The following is a 19,820-nucleotide window of genomic DNA, read 5'->3' as shown; positions in this document are numbered from 1 at the left end:
TTAAATAAAACCCATCAGCATGGGGTTATGTAGAAAAGCAATTTATTCCATTATAAGCACTTACACAGTTAGTCATGGAGATTAACAGGCCTGCTGGTGAAACAGGTCACCCAAAATAGAGATGGTATCAAACTAGTGGTCAAGGACTAACCCCTAAAAAAAAAAAAAAGCAACTCTTATCCAGGATTAATTTAATTTTAAAAACAAATACAAGCTATCAATTCACTCTTCTCAACTTAACTGGACAGTCTACCTGTGGTATAACTGTCCGGTAAAAACATACATCTTTACAACTTGGTGGTCCCAAGTTTTTAAAAAACCATTTCACAGAAAGGAAAGAAATAATATGAAAACAGCTCAAGAAACACACTAACAAGCAAAAAATATATGGGGAAAGAGGAACATGTAGTTTTGACTTAACTGAAGAAACTGAGAGGAGACTGGTCTATTTAAGAAAATGTGCATCCTGGAAAGTTAGGTGTGAAGATTTTAGAGCAGGAATTGATGACTAGAATCTCCCCTACTTCCTGAATAAAAATGACATCCTGCAGTATTTATACTTCATGGCTCAGACACCTACCTTAGTTGGCTCTATCTCTTATTCTAACGTTTACTTAAATTGAGTCTGAAAAACTTGGGGAGATAGTATAAGAAGAAAAATAACCACACACAACATTCCCCTTTCTGTGGCTACTTTAGACCTTTGTTACTAGAAAATTCCTGAAGAAAATTTAAATATAAGTCTGTGGCTTTGCTGAATCAAGAAGCCCTCAGTTAATATTTAGAAAACACCTTCCGTTTGGACTAATAACACTGTTGGAACTTATTATAGAGGGATAACCAAACAAAGTCTGTGTCTCAAAACCAGTGTTAAATCAATCTCAGGGTTGAGAGGAAGAAAGGGGGAGTTTAAAATTACAAGTGCAGACATTATCTAGGACCCTTGTCCCTCTGGATCCACACTTCCTTCAGGGTCTTCATCATTATAAATGTTTTCCGCCTGCCAAAAATAAGAAAAAGAGAAGGGTGTTGAGTAAACATGAAGCTACTTCTTGAACGTAAGGTTTCAAATAGATGAGGCCAGGGAGACAGATTGTAGGGCATACAGTCTGTTTTAACTATTTAACTCAGCAGTTGTTTGATGAAAGCAGACACAGACAACCTACAAATAAACAAGCATGGCTGTGTGTCAATAAAAACAGGCAGCTGGCCACAGCCCAACCCCCCGGATTGGGATATTTCAAAAAAAAAACCTGAAGTATAATTACCATGTCTTGACAATCAACCGTGAGTACTTTAACCAGACATTACTCATTAACAGTCAAAAAGTAAAAACCACACAAATGTTCAGTGACTGATGAACAAAATTATATATCCACACAATGGTATGTTATTTAGCAATAAATTAGTCATATATTGTATGATTTTATCTACATTAAATATGCAAATATTCAAATCAACAGAGAAAGTAGATTGATGGTTGCCTAGTACTGGGTGGACTGGAAGAAAATGGGAGTGATGGCTACCAGATGTGGGGTGTCTTTGTGGAATAACCAACTGTGGTGATGGTTGCACAATTCTGTGACTGTATGAAAATTACTGAATTATATATGGAGAAAAAAAAAAGAGAGAGAATCCCTAGTCCCCAGCAAAATCATGTTCCAAATCTCAACTTGTAAATATTTTTTAAAAAGCTGCTCTTGGAGTTCCCATCATGGCTCAGTGGTTAACGAATACGGACTAGGAACTATGAGGTTACGGGTTGGATCCCTGGCCTTGCTCAGTGGGTTAAGGATCTGGTGATGCCGTGAACTGGGATGTAGATCACAGACATGGCTCGGATCCTGCATTGCTGTGGCTCTGGCGTAGACCGGCAGCTGTAGCTCCGATTAGACCCCTAGCCTGGGAACCTCCATATGCTGTGGGTGTGGCTCTAGAAAAGAACAGCGACAAAAAGCTGCTCTTGCATAAGATAAATTCTACTTCTACTACTTGATGAAATATCCATATCCCAAAGCATCTTGGAAACCACTTTCACTTGGGCAAAATTCACTGTTCTTAATATCTAATATGCACAAATCACTAGGGCAGATGCTGTAGAGGATGGGATAGTCTCAGTTTATAATCTGATTACAGGGACAAAGAATGTATGCAATGGTATGATATAATCTGACAACAAATGTGTGGTTATCTTTTCCCCAGACACTGACTTGGTGCCCAACAATTCAATTCAGTCCTGACACTGCCTAGAGACAGGACTGTAGCCAAGGGCTCAATCTCCTAAGACTGTCTTTACCTCAGCAGCCAGTGCCAAACTGAGTGCCTAGGCGCCACAAGCACATCTGTCCAACTTGGTTATAAATTTGGGGGTTAATACCCCCCATTTGATGTGCTGAAATGACTGGCACAACTCAGGAAAAGTGTTTTACTGGGTTATTGTAATGGTTATTAACTCAAGGATAGCCAAATGGAAGATACACTAGGCAGAGTAGGGAGGGAGCACAGCACTTCCACACTCTCTGGTGGCATCAATATATTCATCAACCCAGAAGTCAATCAAATCAAAAGCTTTTTATGGAGCATTCCCAGGAGTTTTTATAGGGGCCCCGTATGTTACGTCCTTAGCTTAAACTCAGGTGTAGCCGAAAGGGGATCCTTATAAATAGCAATAGAGACTCCTACTACTCAAGAAATGCCAAGGGTTTTAGGAACTCTGTTCCAGGAACCAGACAAAGACCAAATACTACTGACTATACCACAATTCTAAAAAAAACCGAGTAAAGTAACAACCTAGACTGGAGGTGATGGCTTTGAAAGTGATCCCTCGCCTTGCTCAGTGGGTTAAGGATCTGGCGTTGCTGTGAGCTATAGTCTAGGTCGAAGATGCGGCTCGGATCTTGTTGCTGTGGCTGTGGCAAAGGCTGGTAGCTGCAACTCCAATTCAATACCTAGCCAGGGAACATTCATATGCTGCAGGTGTAGCCTTAAAAAGACCAAATAAATCCAAAACACCAAAGCTTTTTTCTTCTTTTTCCTAAAATGCCTTTGACAGGCTACTTAAGGCAGCCCATTTCGTTTTCTTGTTAGAACTCCTTACATTATTTTGGGGGGGGGGGGAGCTGCACCTGCAGCAGGTACAAGTTCCCAGGCCAGGGATTGAACCCGAGCCACAGCAGTGACAATGCCTGATCCTTAACTGGCTGAGCCACCAGTGAACGCCACTTGTATTATTATATATTAGACATTATAGTATTTTGATTAAATTCTAAGCACTGTGAAAATTCAAAGAAGGGCAATAGTCTCTACTTGGGATATAAAGACAGGCAATGTTTTTTGAAATCTAGTCAAGTCTCATGGAGAAATGGTACCATTTGATGCTGTGACATTGTGATAGGAACTGTACCAGACATGTTCACAAGCCATTTCAAGGGAATGACCATTCCTAAAGAGTCAACTGCTAGCAAAGAGGGAGAAACAGGAGGCAAGCCGATAATTAGGTTACTACAATAGCCTAGCAAGTAGTAATGAGAACCTGACCAAAAAACTAAGTTGTGGAAAAAGAAAAAGGAATGTTGGTTGTGCCTGTTTGAATTTGTAAGATGAGTACAGATGGACAGAGATAGACAATATAAACTTTGACAAGTGAACTAGGCCTAGAGGTGAACAGACAATGGAGGAAGATGATTTCTCAACTCTGGTGAGCTGGGAAGACATTGGAGCCATACAGAAAACAGCAAAGTCAGGGGGAAAGGGGAGTAAACAAAGTGGGGAAAGAAGAAAAAGCAAAGGGGAGAAAGAAGAAAAGATCAGGTTTTTTGTTTTTGCTGTGCTGCATGTAGAAGTTTCCAGGCCAGGGATTCAATGTGACCTGAGCTGCTGCAGTGACAATGCCTGACCTTTAACCTGCTGCACTACAAAGGAACTCTACCCCTCCCACACCTTTTTAAAAAAAAGATCAGTTTTGTTGAGTCTTGAGACACCAGTGAAACAACTAGATAGAGTAGGCAGCTGAAAATGATAATATGTAGTTAAGTACTAAAGTTACACTCCTTGGGAGTAAACTGAACAGAGCTGCCAGTTACTCTCATGAAGTATATAGGTATGAAGTGATACTAGGTTTCATTCATTTAAACTCACCTAAATAAATAAACACTTACCATTTGCCACACCTGCATGATATTGTCTTCTGATACAGAACAAATCACCCAAGGTTCATTGGGATTCCAGGAGAAATCAGATATCTTGGCAGTGTGACCACCATGAATAAACTGAAAGAGGGAGGAAAACAAAGATGAAAAGCAGATAGAGGACAATAAATTACAAACTATTTCTGTACTGCTCAACATCTGTAACATACCAACAACTCCGGTGGTCCATCTTCTGCATCTTCTGGGGATTGTTCCTCTCCAATTTTACTAACATAAAAAAAGATTGTTAAAAATTAAAATGGATTGACTTTGAGTAACTTTTTTTTTTTTTTGCTTTTTAGGGCTGCACCCAAGGCATAGAGGTTCCCAGGCTAGGGGTCCAATTGGGGCTATAGCTGCCGGCCTACACCACAGCTCACAGCAACGCCAGATCCTTAACCCACTGAGCGAGGCCAGGGATCGAACTTGCAACCTCATGGTTCCTAGTCGGATTCGTTTCCGCTGAGCCACAATGGGAACTCCTGAGTAACTAATTCTGCAAAGTATAAGAAAATAACTGCACAGAGTAATTATAACGAGACTTACCTCAAATCCCAGACATTCAGTCTGCGGTCAGTACCACTAGAAGCCAAAATAGTCTCATTGTGAGGCGACCACTGAACCTATACATAAGAAAATAACCCATCAATTAGAAAATTTGAGAGGGAAAACACCTAACATTACATTTAATAATTTAATCCAGTACTAGACCTAAAATACCAGGTTTTGCTCTATCTCATCTTACATTTTTTAAGAGCTCATCTATTCTTATTGCCCAGGTCAGGCTTCTAGCCAAAGATCATCCAATGTTGACCTAAGAACTAAAGTACAGATCTCTCTCTCTCTCTCACACACACACACACACACACAAATTATTTACTCAGTACTTACAATGAATTCAGCACTAAACACAGGACTGACTTAAAAAAAAAATGACTCCTTACAACAATTACTGAAGTTAGCCACTATACATACAACAATCACATGATCAGGATTTAGGGGAAAATCTGGATGCTCTCCAGGCAAGAAACCCATTACAAGCAAGGAAAAGAGAGGATGAAGACAAAATGTTTGCTGGAGCAGGCTGAGGGCAGAAAATGAGGTTAAGAGACTAAGTGTGTAGGAGTATGGCTCATCCTAGAGCCCAGATCAGACAGTACATTCATAAATCAAAATCAATTCTAACTACCCTTAAGTGTTTAACACTTGACAAAACAATCTTATTATAGTAATTCTAAATGGACTCTTTCTCATTATAAAATTCTAAGCTCTTTGTATAGCAAAGACTATACTGTACTCCTCAATGCCCTTGCATTAAGCTTTGAACATAATGAAACAATTATTTCTTGAATTGAGTTGGAGTTCTTTCATGTTATAAGAAAAGAGCTTAATTAAACTGATGAAGCAGAAAACATGGAATTAGTACAATAGGTTTGAACTTTGAAATTGATATGGCAAATTATAAAAGATACAGGCATAAAAATAAGGGAAGAGAGAAGCATCAGGAACAAGGCTGATAAAATAATCAGTTACTAATTTTCTTAATACTTCAAGAATGTAGATGAACCAATGACCAGTTTGAGAAAGTATAGAAATAATGGCAGGAAAACAATCCCAATTCTTGCTGAGATTAGCATAGGTATACAGAAGATTTTAGTATTTATAATAATAGGACAAAGCACAAGTGTGCCCACTCCCATAACCAGGTTTTCCTTAACAAAAAAAGAAAAGAAAAAAAAAAGGAGTGTTAATTTTTCTTACCTGGAATATCTCATCCTTATGTGATTCAAAGGAATGCAACTTAAGTTTCAGATTTCTCAGATCCCACAAGGCAACAGTCTATGTGCAAAAAAGAAAGCAAGACCAATCGATATTTTTTTTTAATGAGGAAAAGAAAACCTCTAACTAAAAGACCTCTGTATACTCAAAAGAAGCCAGAGAAATCCACTGTTTTCTCATAAAATAAATCAAACTGACCTTGTCAGCTGATCCTGTGGCAAGAATGAACTCACTATAAGGATTGAAAGAAAGGCAGTTCACTTCAGCAGTGTGAGCATCAACTGAGTGGCTTGGTTTAGAAGTGTTGTTTGAACGAGTATCCCAGCTTTGGTAAATAAGAAAAAAACAGGAAAAAAGGTTGAATTGGGTAACTAATTAGAAAACTTAGATAATATATTGAGGAAAAATGGATTCTACTCACATCATAAGTTTCTGATCATCAGCAACTGACCCAAACAGAGATTCGTGGAGCAGATGCCAGGAGACATCTTCTACTACTGCCGTATGCCCTGTAAAGATGGTCTTCGCATCCACCACTTTTCCTTCTTTTGGAACTGCACTGATGTCCCACAGGCAGATAGTCTTAAATGAAAAATTAACTATCATATAACAGAAAAAGTCTCACTTCGCACACCCCAGAGGGAAACAAACAAAAACCTCTGATTTGCTTCAAGATGGAAAGGATACGCACATGGTCATCTGAAGCACTAAGTAAGTGCCCACTGAGATTTGGGTTCCAAGACAGGCCATAGCCTTCCTTCTGATGTCCACGGAGACGCAAGTCTGGGTTGCACTCTCCAGAAGGGTCTACAAAGTAACAGACACATCAAGACCATCCACCGCCTCTTGCTCAACCCACTGAGCAAGGCCAGGGATTGCTAAGCATAATGGAATTTTGATCAAGAGGTCTAGAGTTCTTACTTTTTATGAGACATACAGACCTGTTATGACCAAATTTATAATGCTTAAAAGCTACACATTCTGTTCTATGTAAAAAAGCATTTTTTATCCACATAGGGAAGAAGGAATACCCACACACATCAATATACATCACAAGATGTTAAATTATATAAACAATATATAACAAGCAGTTAGAACTGAGAGATGCAATGTATCCCCACTGTGACTCATCATCTGTATCTGAATCAAAGGGGGCAGGTACCTGGTTTAGAAGGGTGTTTTGTATAGTCAAAGACAAGAACATCACTGGATGGAGTCTTTGTTGCGATGATGCAAGGGTTCTGGGGCATATAACGTGCCCTGTTTACTTCTCCTTCATGGTTGATCTTGATTTCTATTTCAATTTTTCCACTAACTGAGCCAAAACCTCCAAATTCTGCAAACAAGATAAATTGAAGATGAGGACAAAGAGCTACTCTATGTCAAAGTATGACATAGGGAATGCTTTTATCAAGGATCTCAAATAATATCAGAAGCAATCTAGACATTAAAAATTTTACAGGAGTTCCTGTCGTGGTGCAGCAGAAACAAATCCAACTAGGAATCAGGAGGTTGCATGTTTGATCCCTGGCCTCACTCAGTGGGTTAAGGATCCCACGTTGCAGCGAGCTGTGGTGTAGGTTGCAGACATGGCTGAGATCTGACGTTGCTGTGGCATAGGCCAGCAACTGTAGCTCCAACTGGACTCCTAGCCTGGGAACCGCTATATGCCTCGGGCGCAGCCCTAAAAAGCAAATAAATAAATAAATAAAATTCAGAATTGTAACTGCTGTGGCACAGGTTTGATCCCTGGCCTGGGTCTTCCACATGCGGTGTGTATGGCCTTATAAATAAAATAGAACTTCAGAAAACAATTTGTCCAGGGTGCCCTGACTATAGCAGAACCTAAACCTAGTTCTTATTTTTCTGATCCCTAGCCTGGCACTCTTTTTTTTTTTTTTTTGTCTTTTTGCCTTTTCTAGGGCCACTCCCATGGCATATGGAGGTTCCCAGGCAAGGGGTCCAATCGGAGCTGTAGCCGCTGGCCTAGGCCAGAGTCACAGCAACGCAAGATCCGAACTGCATCTGCAACCTACACCACAGCTTATGGCAACGCCGGATCCTTAACCCACTGAGCAAGGCCAGGGATTGAACCTGCAACCTCATGGTTCCTAGTCAGATTCGTTAACCACTGTGCCACAACAGGAACTCCACTCTTACTCTTTTTTGGGCACACCCAAAGCCTATGGAAGTTCCTGGGCCAGGGATCAAACCCATGCCACAGCAGTGACACCACCAGATCCCTAACTTGATGAGCCACCAGAAAACTCCCCTAGCCTTACTCTTTCAGCTATATGAACAATGATCTAGGTAGTTAAGTACCTAATAAGAAGTATTATATTACTACCTAAAAGGAGGAGTTCCCTTGGGGTGCAGTGGCTTAAGGACTTAGCATTGTCACTGCAGTGGCTCTGGTTACTGCTGTGGCACAAGTTTAACCCCTGGCTTCCACATGATGTGAGTGTGGCCAAAAGAAATTAAAGTAAGGAACACTACTGACTCCACTTCAAGCTCTAACCAAGTAGCTTTCAAGCTTCATTTAAACTATCAAAAAAGTGTGCTCAATAAATAAAATCTAAGTTGTTCTTTTAACAAATATCAAGTCCACAGTATGCCCGGTATACTAAAGAATCCCTCTATTCATTTGAAACTCTTGTTTGGGATGACCTTTCTGAAATATCATCATGCCGTATCCCCTCTCCACACCATTTCTCTTAGTCTGGAGGAAACAGAGACCACAATAGCTGATTCAGTTTTCCTGACCCCCTCCACTTACATTTGCCCACCACAGTCCTTGGCTGAAATAAACCAGGTAGGCAAGGAGTAGACAAAAAAATTTTTCATTCACATCCGACTACTGCATGCACTTATAGAGTTCTTCCAAGTACCATCACTATATGTATAACAACGTAATTTGTGATGATGTAAATTGTCAAAGCAATACATAAACAAAGGTAGTTAATAATTAGTCAAAGAATTACAGAAGGCAGTATAATAAAGTACTCTAAGAGTTAGCCCTTGGCCTTACTGACTCTGCTACTTACTATCTTGATGATTTGGTGAAAGCTTTCAATTTCTCTAAGCCACAAATACTGCATTCATTAAATAAAGTTATGAAAGTAACTTGTAGACAAAAATACTGTCAATAGCATCGTTATATAAGTGTTACACTTTGAAGGACAGAAATCTTTTCATAAAGCAGAGAGGTAGTTGGGTAATATGGTTGGTAGATTAGATAACTTTCAATCTCAAAATAACTTTCTAAGTTGAAAAGCAGTGGTTCCAACAAGCTAAAAACCTAAAAAGTTCAAAGTAGATTCTAAAAGAGGGGAAAAAAACACATTAAACAAAATTTTCCCCCCAGAGGCCTAGACCACAAGCATCTAGTGTTTAAAAAAAAAAAAAAAAAAAAAAAAAAAAAAAAAGGCATGATATATGATCTCAAAGAATTTTAGTCCAAGCGCAAGGAGAAGAGCACACAAGTTATAGATGACTAGGACAAAAGATAACAACTGCCAGAAAAGACATACTAACAAGTGAAGAGCAATAGCTGACATGGAGCCCACAAAGCAAGGGGTAATCTAAGTTATATGATATGGGTTATTTCAGTATGGGCTATATACTAAATGGAGCACCCCCCCCAAACTGTTAAGTTAAAGTACAATAATAAGAAATCAGCTTAGAGAATTCACAGTTGAGATTTATGAAGATGGGGATTTATGCATTTAAAAAATAATTATGGATTTCCCAAGTTGAAGCTGATACACAAAAGGCTAAATAGGAAGGAAGTAGGAAAGAGAGTATGAGGTATCAATGTACAGTAAACTGAAAGACTATCGAAGTCTAACTACACTCCTATTTTGTTTGCTTCTCCCCATATAAAACACTTATTTAACACTTATTTAAAAAGACTAAGATATAACATAGTAAGAGTGTCTAGGTTGATGAATTTAATATAGATGTACATTAGGGCACCTACTGCCCAGACAAAAATATGGAACACTTCCAGCCCCCTCACTCTCCCACAAGACACTACTCTGTCCCTCCCAACCAATACTATTCTGATAAACTAGATAATCAGCATTCTAATTTCTACCACCATGCCTTTTTGGTCTCATAAACCTTTTGAAACTAAGAAGAACTTGAGTCAAATATTCAATTATTTCATCAAGATTTAGTAAGTTTATTATATATAACTGACACAAAAGACTAAAGATTACTTCTGAAACCAATTCCCCAAATAAGTTGCTAAAAATAAACTTGTTGCTATGTGAAGATCTTGGTAGCAGAGTCTGAAGTAAAATTTTAAACTTATTTTCAGGGCTTAAAATGTGACCACAGCCAGGCTAAATCCAATATAAACATATAAATTCTTTTTAACATCAAAACAAGCCTAATCCAGTTTTTAGTTCTTTCATTTTGAAAGTTCAACAATTTTTTTTTTTTTGGCTTAAGGGCCATACCTGAGGTCTATGGAAGTTCCCAGGATAGGGGTCAAATCAGAGCTGTAGCTGCTGGCCTACACCACAGCTCACGGCAATGCTGGATCCCTCGACCCACTGAATGAGGCCAGGGACTGAACCTGTGTCCTCATGGATGCTAGTGGGGTTTGTCACCACTAAGCCACAAAGGGAACTCCGAAAGTTCAATGATCTTTTGAATCTGTCTGTCATCAATTACCTCAAACCAATTACAATAGTTCAATCTGAGAGTCCAGCCCATTTCATCTGAGAGCAAAGAAGTTGTCTACCTAACAACCACCCAAGAAACTGTAAGAGACATTAGGCTATATTTACTTCCACCATGAAGACTATATGGAGAGCACCTGCCCCCTTTTAAGCAACAAGCTTGTTCAGTCATCTGAAGATGATTTGGAGGAAGGAGAGGTAAAAGGAAAAGGAATGGGAACTGATATGCTATGTTACCATAGAGCAAGTTACATAGTCACACAAATATATCATACCATTACTGGTATTTTTTCATAGTTCCTCTATTATTAAGCATTAGTAAAGGGGCTAAAAAGTATCATTGGGACATAAAAGCAAATTGTTTTGATGCCACTCAAAATACTCAGTTACCAGAAAAAGCCTGGAGTATGTTAAAAGATGCCATTTCAGGAGTTCCCTGGTAGCCTAGTTGTTAAGGATTCTGCATTGTCACTGCTATGGTTTGAGTTCGATCCCTGGTCTATGAACTTCCACATGCTGAGACTTATATGTGTAACCTAAAGAAAAAAAATACAAATGAATCTACATACAAAACAGAGACAGACTCACAGACATAGAAAACAACCTTATGGTTACCAGAGGGGGTGGGACAAAGTGGGAGTATGGGATTGAGAGAGACAAACTACTGTACATAAACTAGATAAGCAACTAGGATTTACTGTATAGCATAAGGAATTATAGCCATTATCTTTTAATAACCTATAATGGAATATGACAAGAACCCTCAATGAGCCACTATGCTGTACAAATGAATCTAACACAATATTGTAACTCAACCACATTTAAAGCTACAACAAAAACAGTGAAGAAAATGGATCAATCAGCACATAGCATTACAAAAAAAAAAGGAGTTTTTCCTATCACGGATCAGTGGTTAACAAATCTGACTGGGAGCCATGAGATTGTGGGTTTGATCTTGGCCTCACTCAGTGGGTTAAGGATCCAGCGTTGCCGTGAGCTGTGGTGTAGGACGCAGACGTGGCTCAAATCACGCATTGCTCTGGGTCTGGCATAGGCCGGGGTCCACAGCTCCGATTAGATCCCTAGCCTGGGAATCTCCATATGCCATGGGAAGCAGCCCTAGAAAAGGCAAAAAGACAAAACAAAAACAAAACAAAACAAAAAAAGCACTAAACACTTAGAAAAAGTGGATTCCTATTCCATACTTAAAACCTAAACAAATACCAGAAAAATTAAAGTTTAATGGTCAAATTATAAAAGTACCAGAAAACAAGAGCCAACTACTTAAAAATCTTGGAATGAAGGCCTTTCAATGAATGGCAAAATCTGAAGGACAGCAGAGAAAAGTCTTTTTGTTTGTTTTTGTCTTTTGAGGGCCAAACCGGTGGCACATGGAGGTTCCCAGGCTAGGGGTCTAAGCAGAGCTACAGCTGCCGGCCTACACCACAGCCACAGCAACACCAGATTCAGGTCGAGTCTGTAACCTACACCACAGCTCATGGCAATGCTGGATCCTTAACCCCCTGACCCGAGAGACCAAGGGTTGAACCTGAGTCCTCATGGATGCTAGTTGGGTTTGTTAACCACTGAGCCATGACAGGAACTCCAGGAAAGTTGAATAATTAAAAATTTATAGCTTCTAAACAGGACTCAAGATTATAAAATATACAGGGGAAAAAAAAATCACCTATAACATATTAGTCGGAAATAACTTACTTCACAGAGTGATAACTCCAAAAGAAAAAATGAGCAAAAAACCAAAAATAAGCAGCTCAAGAGACAGACCAACAAAATACAATTTTTTTCTGGCTGCGCCTGTGGCATGTGGAAGTTTCCCAGCCAAGTTGCAGCTGTGACTTGTGCCACAGTTGTGACAACACTGGATCCTTAACCCGATGTGCCACAAGGGAAAATCCTAAATATTTTAAAATAAGTCCAACATTACGAATAACTTAAAAAGTAAAATAAGTGTGTAGTATTAAGTCGAACTTTGGCAAGGGCATAGAGAAACAGACACCAATACATCTGCTATTGGTGAAACTGTGAATCTTTTTTTGCTGCTTAGGGCTCAACCTGTGGCATATGGAGGTTCCCAGGCTAGGGGTCCAATAGGAACCACAGCCGCTGGCCTTCGCCACAGCCACGGCAATACCAGATCCAAGCCACGCCTGTGACCTACACCACAGCTCAAAGCAACTGCCAGATCCTTAACCCACTGAGCGAGGCCAGGGATCAAATCCTCAACATCATGGTTCCTAGTCAGATTCGCTTCCGCTGTGCCATAACAGGAACTCCCTCAATCTTTTTTTATTTTTTTATTTTTATTTTTTTGTCTTTTTAGCTATTTCTTGGGCCGCTCCAGCGGCATATGGAGGTTCCCAGGCTAGGGGTCTAATCGGAGCTGCAGCCACCGGCCTACGCCAGAGCCACAGCAACGCGGGATCCGAGCCGGGTCTGCAACCTACACCACAGCTCACGGCAATGCCGGATCGTTAACCCACTGAGCAAGGGCAGGGACCGAACCTGCAACCTCATGGTTCCTAGTCGGATTTGTTAACCACTACACCACGACGGGAACTCCTCAATCTTTTTTTAAAGGGCACCTCAGCATTACCAATTATATTTGAGATGCTCTTGCCATTTCATGAGTATTCCACTTTGATGTACGTACAAGAACTGTTTTTGAAGTCAAAAAACTGGAAAGCACTAAAATGTTAATTAAGTAAGGGATAGTTAATTACACATAGTATATAGCCATCAAAAGGAGGCAAATCTTCATATGCTCACACAAAGATATCCAAGACACATCAGGCTGGAAATGCATTTTTTGTGCTGTATTCCCAGTGCCAAGAAAAATGACAGGCATACAATAATTTGAATGATTCAATAAACGAGATAGATTTGTGGGGAAAAGGGGTTCATGTTATTTTATATTTGCTTTGTAACAAATTAAAAGATAATTTATTACATTACCACTCAGAATATTTGTGTCTAAATAACCAAATTCCTATTTAAATATAGATGTTATCCACATTTAATAAAATGGAAACAGACTCAGAGAAGCTAAATGATTTACCTTCAAACTACACAGCTAGAAAGTAACACAATAGGGTCTCAAGCTCTAGTCTTCTGATTCTTTTTTTTTGTCTTTTCTAGGGCCGCTCCCTTGGCACATGGAAGTTCCCAGGTGAGGGGTCCAATTGGAGCTGTAGCCGCCGGCCTACACCAGAGCCACAGCAACACAGGATCCGAGCCGCGTCTGCAACCTACACCACAGCTCACGGCAACACCGGATCCTTCACCCACTGAGCGAGGCTGGGGATCGAACCCACAACCTCATGGTTCCTAGTCGGATTTGTTAACCACTGCACCACGACGGGAACTCCTAGTCTTCTGATTCTTAAATTCAGTTGTCCCCCTCTATCACTGATGCCTACCCAGAAGATAACTGCAGCAACCATACCCTGTAGTTCACACACTGAGACAGTGACACAAAGTTATGCTTGCTGACCTTTATCCCAAGAACTTACTTTGCATTCCGTATCACCCTAAGCTAAATACGGAATGATCAAAAGATTAACTGTACATTACAATCCTGGCACCTGGAACCCAAAATAACTTAAAATGATGTTTTCTGCTCATCAGGAAACGTCTAAGAAACATTACATTTTTTTTTCTTTTTTTTCTTTTTAGGGTAGCCCCTGCGGCATATGGACGTTCCCAGGCTAGGGGCCTAATCAGAGCTACAGCTGCCAGCCTATGCCACAGCCACAGCAACGCCAGATCCGAGCCGCATCTACAACCTACACCACAGCTCAGGCAACACGAGATCCTAACCCACTGGGCAAGACCAGGGATCAAACCCGCATCCTCTTGGATATTAGTAGGATTCGTTTCAGCTGAGCCACAACGGGAACTCCCCAAACATTCATTTTTTTAGAGCACAGATCTCAATGCTGAGAGCCTATCTTCTACCTCTCAGTAATAATTTGAGTTCAAAGACAACAATAAAGGAAACTTATTCCCACCTCTTCTAAGAGGAAAAAAGCATTTAATGAACAGTTAAACCCTAAGGTTATCTTCTAAAAATAGGATATAATTAAACACTCATTTAATTTTTATATACCACATAGCATGCCATGGTTAAATCATTTCTACCATTTAAACCTGGAAAGGTTAATGTAAGCCAGTGTTTTTTTATTTGCTCCTGTAAGAAATCTTGTGAGACATATTTTTCGGACATCCAGGTGAAATTCTAATACCAGAAACATCCTGTACATTTGTTTATGCACGCTATGTATATCTCCCATGGTGAGAATGCAAGCATGCACAGCAATAACAGAGTGGATTTTTACTTCTTTCTAGAAATTTTCCAACTACCAAATTTAGTTGAGGAAGATTTGGAGATAAGGTACAGACCCAAGTACGCATTAAGTATTTCTTCTTCTTCTTTTTTTGTCTTTTCTAGGGCGGCACCCAAAGCATATGGAGGTTCCCAGGCTAGGGGTCTAATCAGAGCTGTAGCCGCTGGCCTGCGCCAGAGCCACAGCAACAGCAACGTGGGATCTGAGCCACGTCTGTGACCTACATCACAGCTCACAGCAACACCAGATCCTTAACCCACTGAGTGAGGCCAGGGATCGAATCCAAAACCTCATGGTTCCTAGTCGGGTTCATTAACCACTGAGCCACGACAGGAAGTCCAAGTATGTCTTCTGAAATATATACTACAAAATCAAGCCTTCCAAAGCTTAATAACTTGTTTCTAATTTGAGAGGCTACTTCTTCAAACTACACACTTTTTATAATTCAAAGATATGAAAAATATAACCCACACACCATTCCTTCTTTTCACCTTTAAGACTCCTACCTCCTTTTTCACTGTCATAGTGTGAAGCATCAAACTGAGCATCATCATTAGGGAGCTGCACACTGGCTATCACAAGGTGGTTTTGTTCATCCGACGTGTGTGTCCCCAAAACCAGTCGATGAATACTGAAATCCTTTCCTTCTGGTCTGTAATAGCAACACAAGGTCAATATTCAAGTTAGTAACACTGGGTCCACAAAGTCAGAAACATACATGTATGCAAAGGGCACTAACTACAACCAAGTTTTGAAGGGAAGAAGTGATTAAGACCCACATTTCCTACTTTTTGTTTCTGCTGGTTTTTTCCTCCTTGGTCTTTTTAGGGCTGCACCTGTGGCATATAAAGTTCCCAGGCAAGGCAGCCACAGCAACACCAGATCTGAGCTGTGTCTGTGGCCTACACAGCTCACAACAATGAGGACCGTTAAGCCACTGAAGGAGGCCAGGAATCAAACCCACGTCCTCATGGATACCTAGTCAGGTTCACTACCACTGGGCCACAACAGAACTCCCGTTTCCTACTTTTAGCTTGCACAGAGCTGAGTGAAAGGTCTATGTAGCACTTAATTTTGTAAGTATTTCTTTCTTATCTTTTTAAAAAAAATTTATGTATTTATTTATTTTTTGGCCACACCAGTGGCAATGCTGGATCCTTAACCAGCTGCACCACAGTGGCAACTCCCTGTAAGTATTTCTTACCTTGACCAAATAGTTATAATTACTTTGAGGGAAAAGTTTAATGGAATAAAATATGAATTAGGAGTTCCCTGATGGCTCAGCAGGCTAAGGATCTGGCACTGTCACTGCTGAGGCATGGGTTTGATCCCTGGCTTGGAAACTTTTGAATGCTGCAGGTGTGGCCAAAACATAAATAAATTTTAAAAAATATGAAATAACTACTCACCCTTTACAAGGTGGAAAAGAAAACCATTGCTGGGTATACTAACACTTTAGGTTACTTCATCAGGTTAAGGAAGAAAAGGAAAAGGAAATACTATAAAGTAGCAAGCTACTAAGATAACAGCACAGATTCCAGCCTTAGGGAGTTTGGTCTTGTTCACTACTTTGTAAATCTAGCTAATCATATTATGAAAAGCTCAAAAAAAAAAAAAAAAAAAAAAAAAGGATTCCACAATGATTTTTAGTAGGTATGAGGTGGCTAATATTCGGAACAAGAATACGGTATATCTGGAATCACCAACTATTTCTCAAGTACTCTGCCACAAGTTCCTAGGTGGTTTGAACTACTGAGAACTGACAGAAATGATGCCACTTTCCCTGAACTCAAGTAATTCTGAGTATCAGCTGAATAATGTGAACTACTGGTCATGATAAAGCAGCTTCCAACTCTAAATTCCTAAGTACTTATTAACATATGTAGGACAGGACTCCCCCCTCCCCCACTTTTTTTGCTCGCTTAGGGTCACACCTGTAGCACATCAAGTTCCCAGGCTAGGGGCTGAATCAGAGCTACAGCTGCCAGCCACAGCCACGCTCTGAATCTGAGCCACATTTGCGACCTACACCACAGCTCACGGCAACACTGGATCCTTTAATCCACTGCCAGGGGCAGGGACTGAATCCACATCCTCATGGATACTGGTTGGGTTCGTTACTGCTGAGCCACAACGGGAACTCCAGATTTCCCCATTTTTAAAAAGCTACTACGAAAGTAGCATGCTCATTAAGTTGGCAATGAAATTTCTATAAAATTTCTATTACTTGTTGAGCTGAAACATAGGCCAACAACCACATTTTACAAATATCTTGACTCAAAAGACCTGAGTTCTGAAGGAACCTAGTTATTTAGCATACATATAACTTTCAGCTGTTACTCTGAACACCAACAGTTTTGTAATAAAAAATCCATTATTCCCCCAGGCACGCTCAGTTTGTTAAAGCTTTATACTACTTAAAGTCACCTTCCTTTTCACACTGTCACTTCCCACTGAAAGCCTTTCCTGATATTCCAAGTTGAGATAATTTTCCTTTCTCTGATCATTTTATCTTTGCCACTTTCATAATTATACCTGCCTATTCACTAGACTTGAAAGCAGGTACCATGTCACATTTACCTTTGCATTAACTAACTAGAAAATACCACTGACTGCCGAGATTCAAACATTTTGATGTTAAAAACTGAACTCATCCTGATAGTTTCTGAAAGCTGACAAGTTTTACATTACCATTTGGTCAACTACAGCTATAATCCCACTATTCAATTCAGTGTTAGGAAAAGGAAACATCTCCCACACTGCTGGTGGGAAAGCAAACTGGTGCAGCTATTATGGAAAACAGTATGTAAATGCCTCAGAAAACTAAGGATAGAGTTACCATATGACCCAGCAATCCTACTCCCCAGTATATATCCAGACAAAACTATAATTCAAAATGATACATGTACCGCTATGTTCACAGCAGCATTATTCACAATAGCCAAGACATGGGAACAATCTGACAGATGAATAAAGATGTGGTACATATATACAATGGAATACTACTCAGCCGTAAAAAGGAAGAAATAATGCCATTTGCAGCAACCTGGATGCAATTAGATGATCATACTAAGTGAAATCAGAAAGAGAAAGACAAATATCATTTATATTGGAGAGTCTAAAATATGACAAACCTATCTACAAAACAGAAACAGACTCAGATATAGGAAATAAATTTGTGGTTGCCAAGGGGGTTGGGAGAGGGAGCAGGAGGTGGGGGTTAGCAGATGTAATAAGCTAGTCTACACGAAAGTGGTAATAAACAAGATCCTACTGTATAACAAAGAAAATTATATTCAGTGTCCTAGGAAAACCATAATGGAAAAGAATATATATCCAAAAAAAAGTGTACACAGGAAACTGTGATTGGGTCACTTTGCTATACAACAGAAACCGAAGAAGCATGGAAAATCAGCTGTACTTTAAAAACATAACTGAATCACTTTGCCGTACAGCAGAAATTTACACAACATTGTAAATCAGTACCTCAATAAAAACAAGTAAATAAAAAGAAAACATCAGTATGTTCTCTCTTATATGCTAAACTGCAAAATAATTTTACATTTTGCCTTACTTTCTGGCCTAGGAAAAAAATGTCACCAATAGGCTTTGATCACGTGTCCTCTACGGGTGACTGGAGAGAGGAAAACAGGGAAAATCAATGTGAGAAATCTACACTGAGGACACAACAAAACAGCATTCGAGAGATTCCTATCACCTGGTTACATCTGGAAGCCACTGTGCAGTTAGGCTGGGCCACTCCAGAGCATGGGTCATCACCAAATCGTAAAGAAAAGGGGTGTTCTTTTTCCATATTTTGTACTCTTCGTTGATCACACGTTCTTCTACTGCGTCATCAAAGGCTGCTAAAAAATTAAGAACAAATTAAGTTAGCGACCACAAACGGAAACCGAGTAAACACTTCCAAAGCTACCGTCACGGCTCCTGAATCCTGATTCTGAAATGGAGATTAGTCTAGATCTCCCGGAGGCGCAGGCACCACCACCGCTCTCCAGCTTCGCCGGGCGGGAACTGCTCGGGTAATCCCGACCAGACACTCCGTTAGCCCTTCGGGCGACGGCGCCCGCCGTCGAGCGCACAGAACCGACGGTGAGACCGAGCACCGACCCCTGCGGGTAGGGAGAGCGGCCGGGAGGACCCGGAGAGAGGCAGGTAGACCGACGGGGAGCGCGGGAGGGACCAAACACCCCCCCCGAGGCCACCACGGCCAGCCTCACACCGCTGCGCCGGGCCTCCGCTCCAGAGGGGCTGGCGCGCCATGAGCCCGCCCCGCGGGGCGATTTTTCCTCACGCCTGCGATGGCGGGGACGGCCCTAGGCAGAGTCTGGCCTGCCCCCACCGTTAGGCCGCGTTGAGGCCGCGGCGCAAGCCTGACTCCTCCCGCCCTCCTGGGGCGGCCCCGGCACCCTCACCTTCCTTGTCCGCCATGGCGTACAGGCAAGCCGGGGGGATCCTGGGGCAGAGCGTTGCGAGAGGGGCGGGGAGGCTGCGAGCGCTCCTTCTGCGCGCGCGGCCTCTATTGTTTCCTGCTGCCCCTGCGTGAGGGCCGACTCGCGCACCTTCGCGCCAACATCGGCCAATCGGAGTGCGCCGAACGTCGGTGTGGGCGGGGAAGCCGCGATCGCAGCCTATCCAGACGCGCGGAGCAGCTTGCCTCCAGGCCCAGGCGCGCGCTCTGCCCCTGCCCCCACACGGCCCCAAGCCGACTTCCTCCGATCACGCGCGCGCGCTCGCGCGCGCGGGAGTAGTAGAAGTGCACCCGCCCGGGGTCACGTGAGAGG

General features: G+C 41.2%; 1 protein-coding gene across 1 annotated transcript; it reads right to left on the bottom strand.

Moving 5' to 3' along the window:
- Nucleotides 1-25: 25 nt before the first annotated feature.
- Nucleotides 26-19,533, bottom strand: RBBP4 (RB binding protein 4, chromatin remodeling factor). Its single transcript, XM_013999126.3, has 12 exons — nt 19,452-19,533; nt 18,737-18,884; nt 15,525-15,670; nt 7,129-7,302; nt 6,658-6,773; nt 6,388-6,548; nt 6,165-6,291; nt 5,949-6,026; nt 4,734-4,810; nt 4,358-4,415; nt 4,158-4,268; nt 26-1,000 (listed from the first exon to the last, which is right to left on the bottom strand). Exons 1-12 carry the CDS (start codon nt 19,465-19,467, stop codon nt 935-937), a joined length of 1,278 nt encoding a protein of 425 aa, XP_013854580.1. The 5' UTR covers nt 19,468-19,533; the 3' UTR covers nt 26-934.
- Nucleotides 19,534-19,820: the final 287 nt, after the last annotated feature.

The sequence above is a fragment of the Sus scrofa genome, chromosome 6, assembly GCF_054392235.1.
Source record: "Sus scrofa isolate SSC_HxYL_T2T_F1_AM1 chromosome 6, Sscrofa_HxYL_maternal_Yorkshire_Landrace_v2.0, whole genome shotgun sequence".
NCBI lineage: Eukaryota > Metazoa > Chordata > Mammalia > Artiodactyla > Suidae > Sus > Sus scrofa.
The sequence above is the reverse complement of the archived record's forward strand: the minus strand, read 5'-3'. Positions and strand labels throughout refer to the sequence as shown.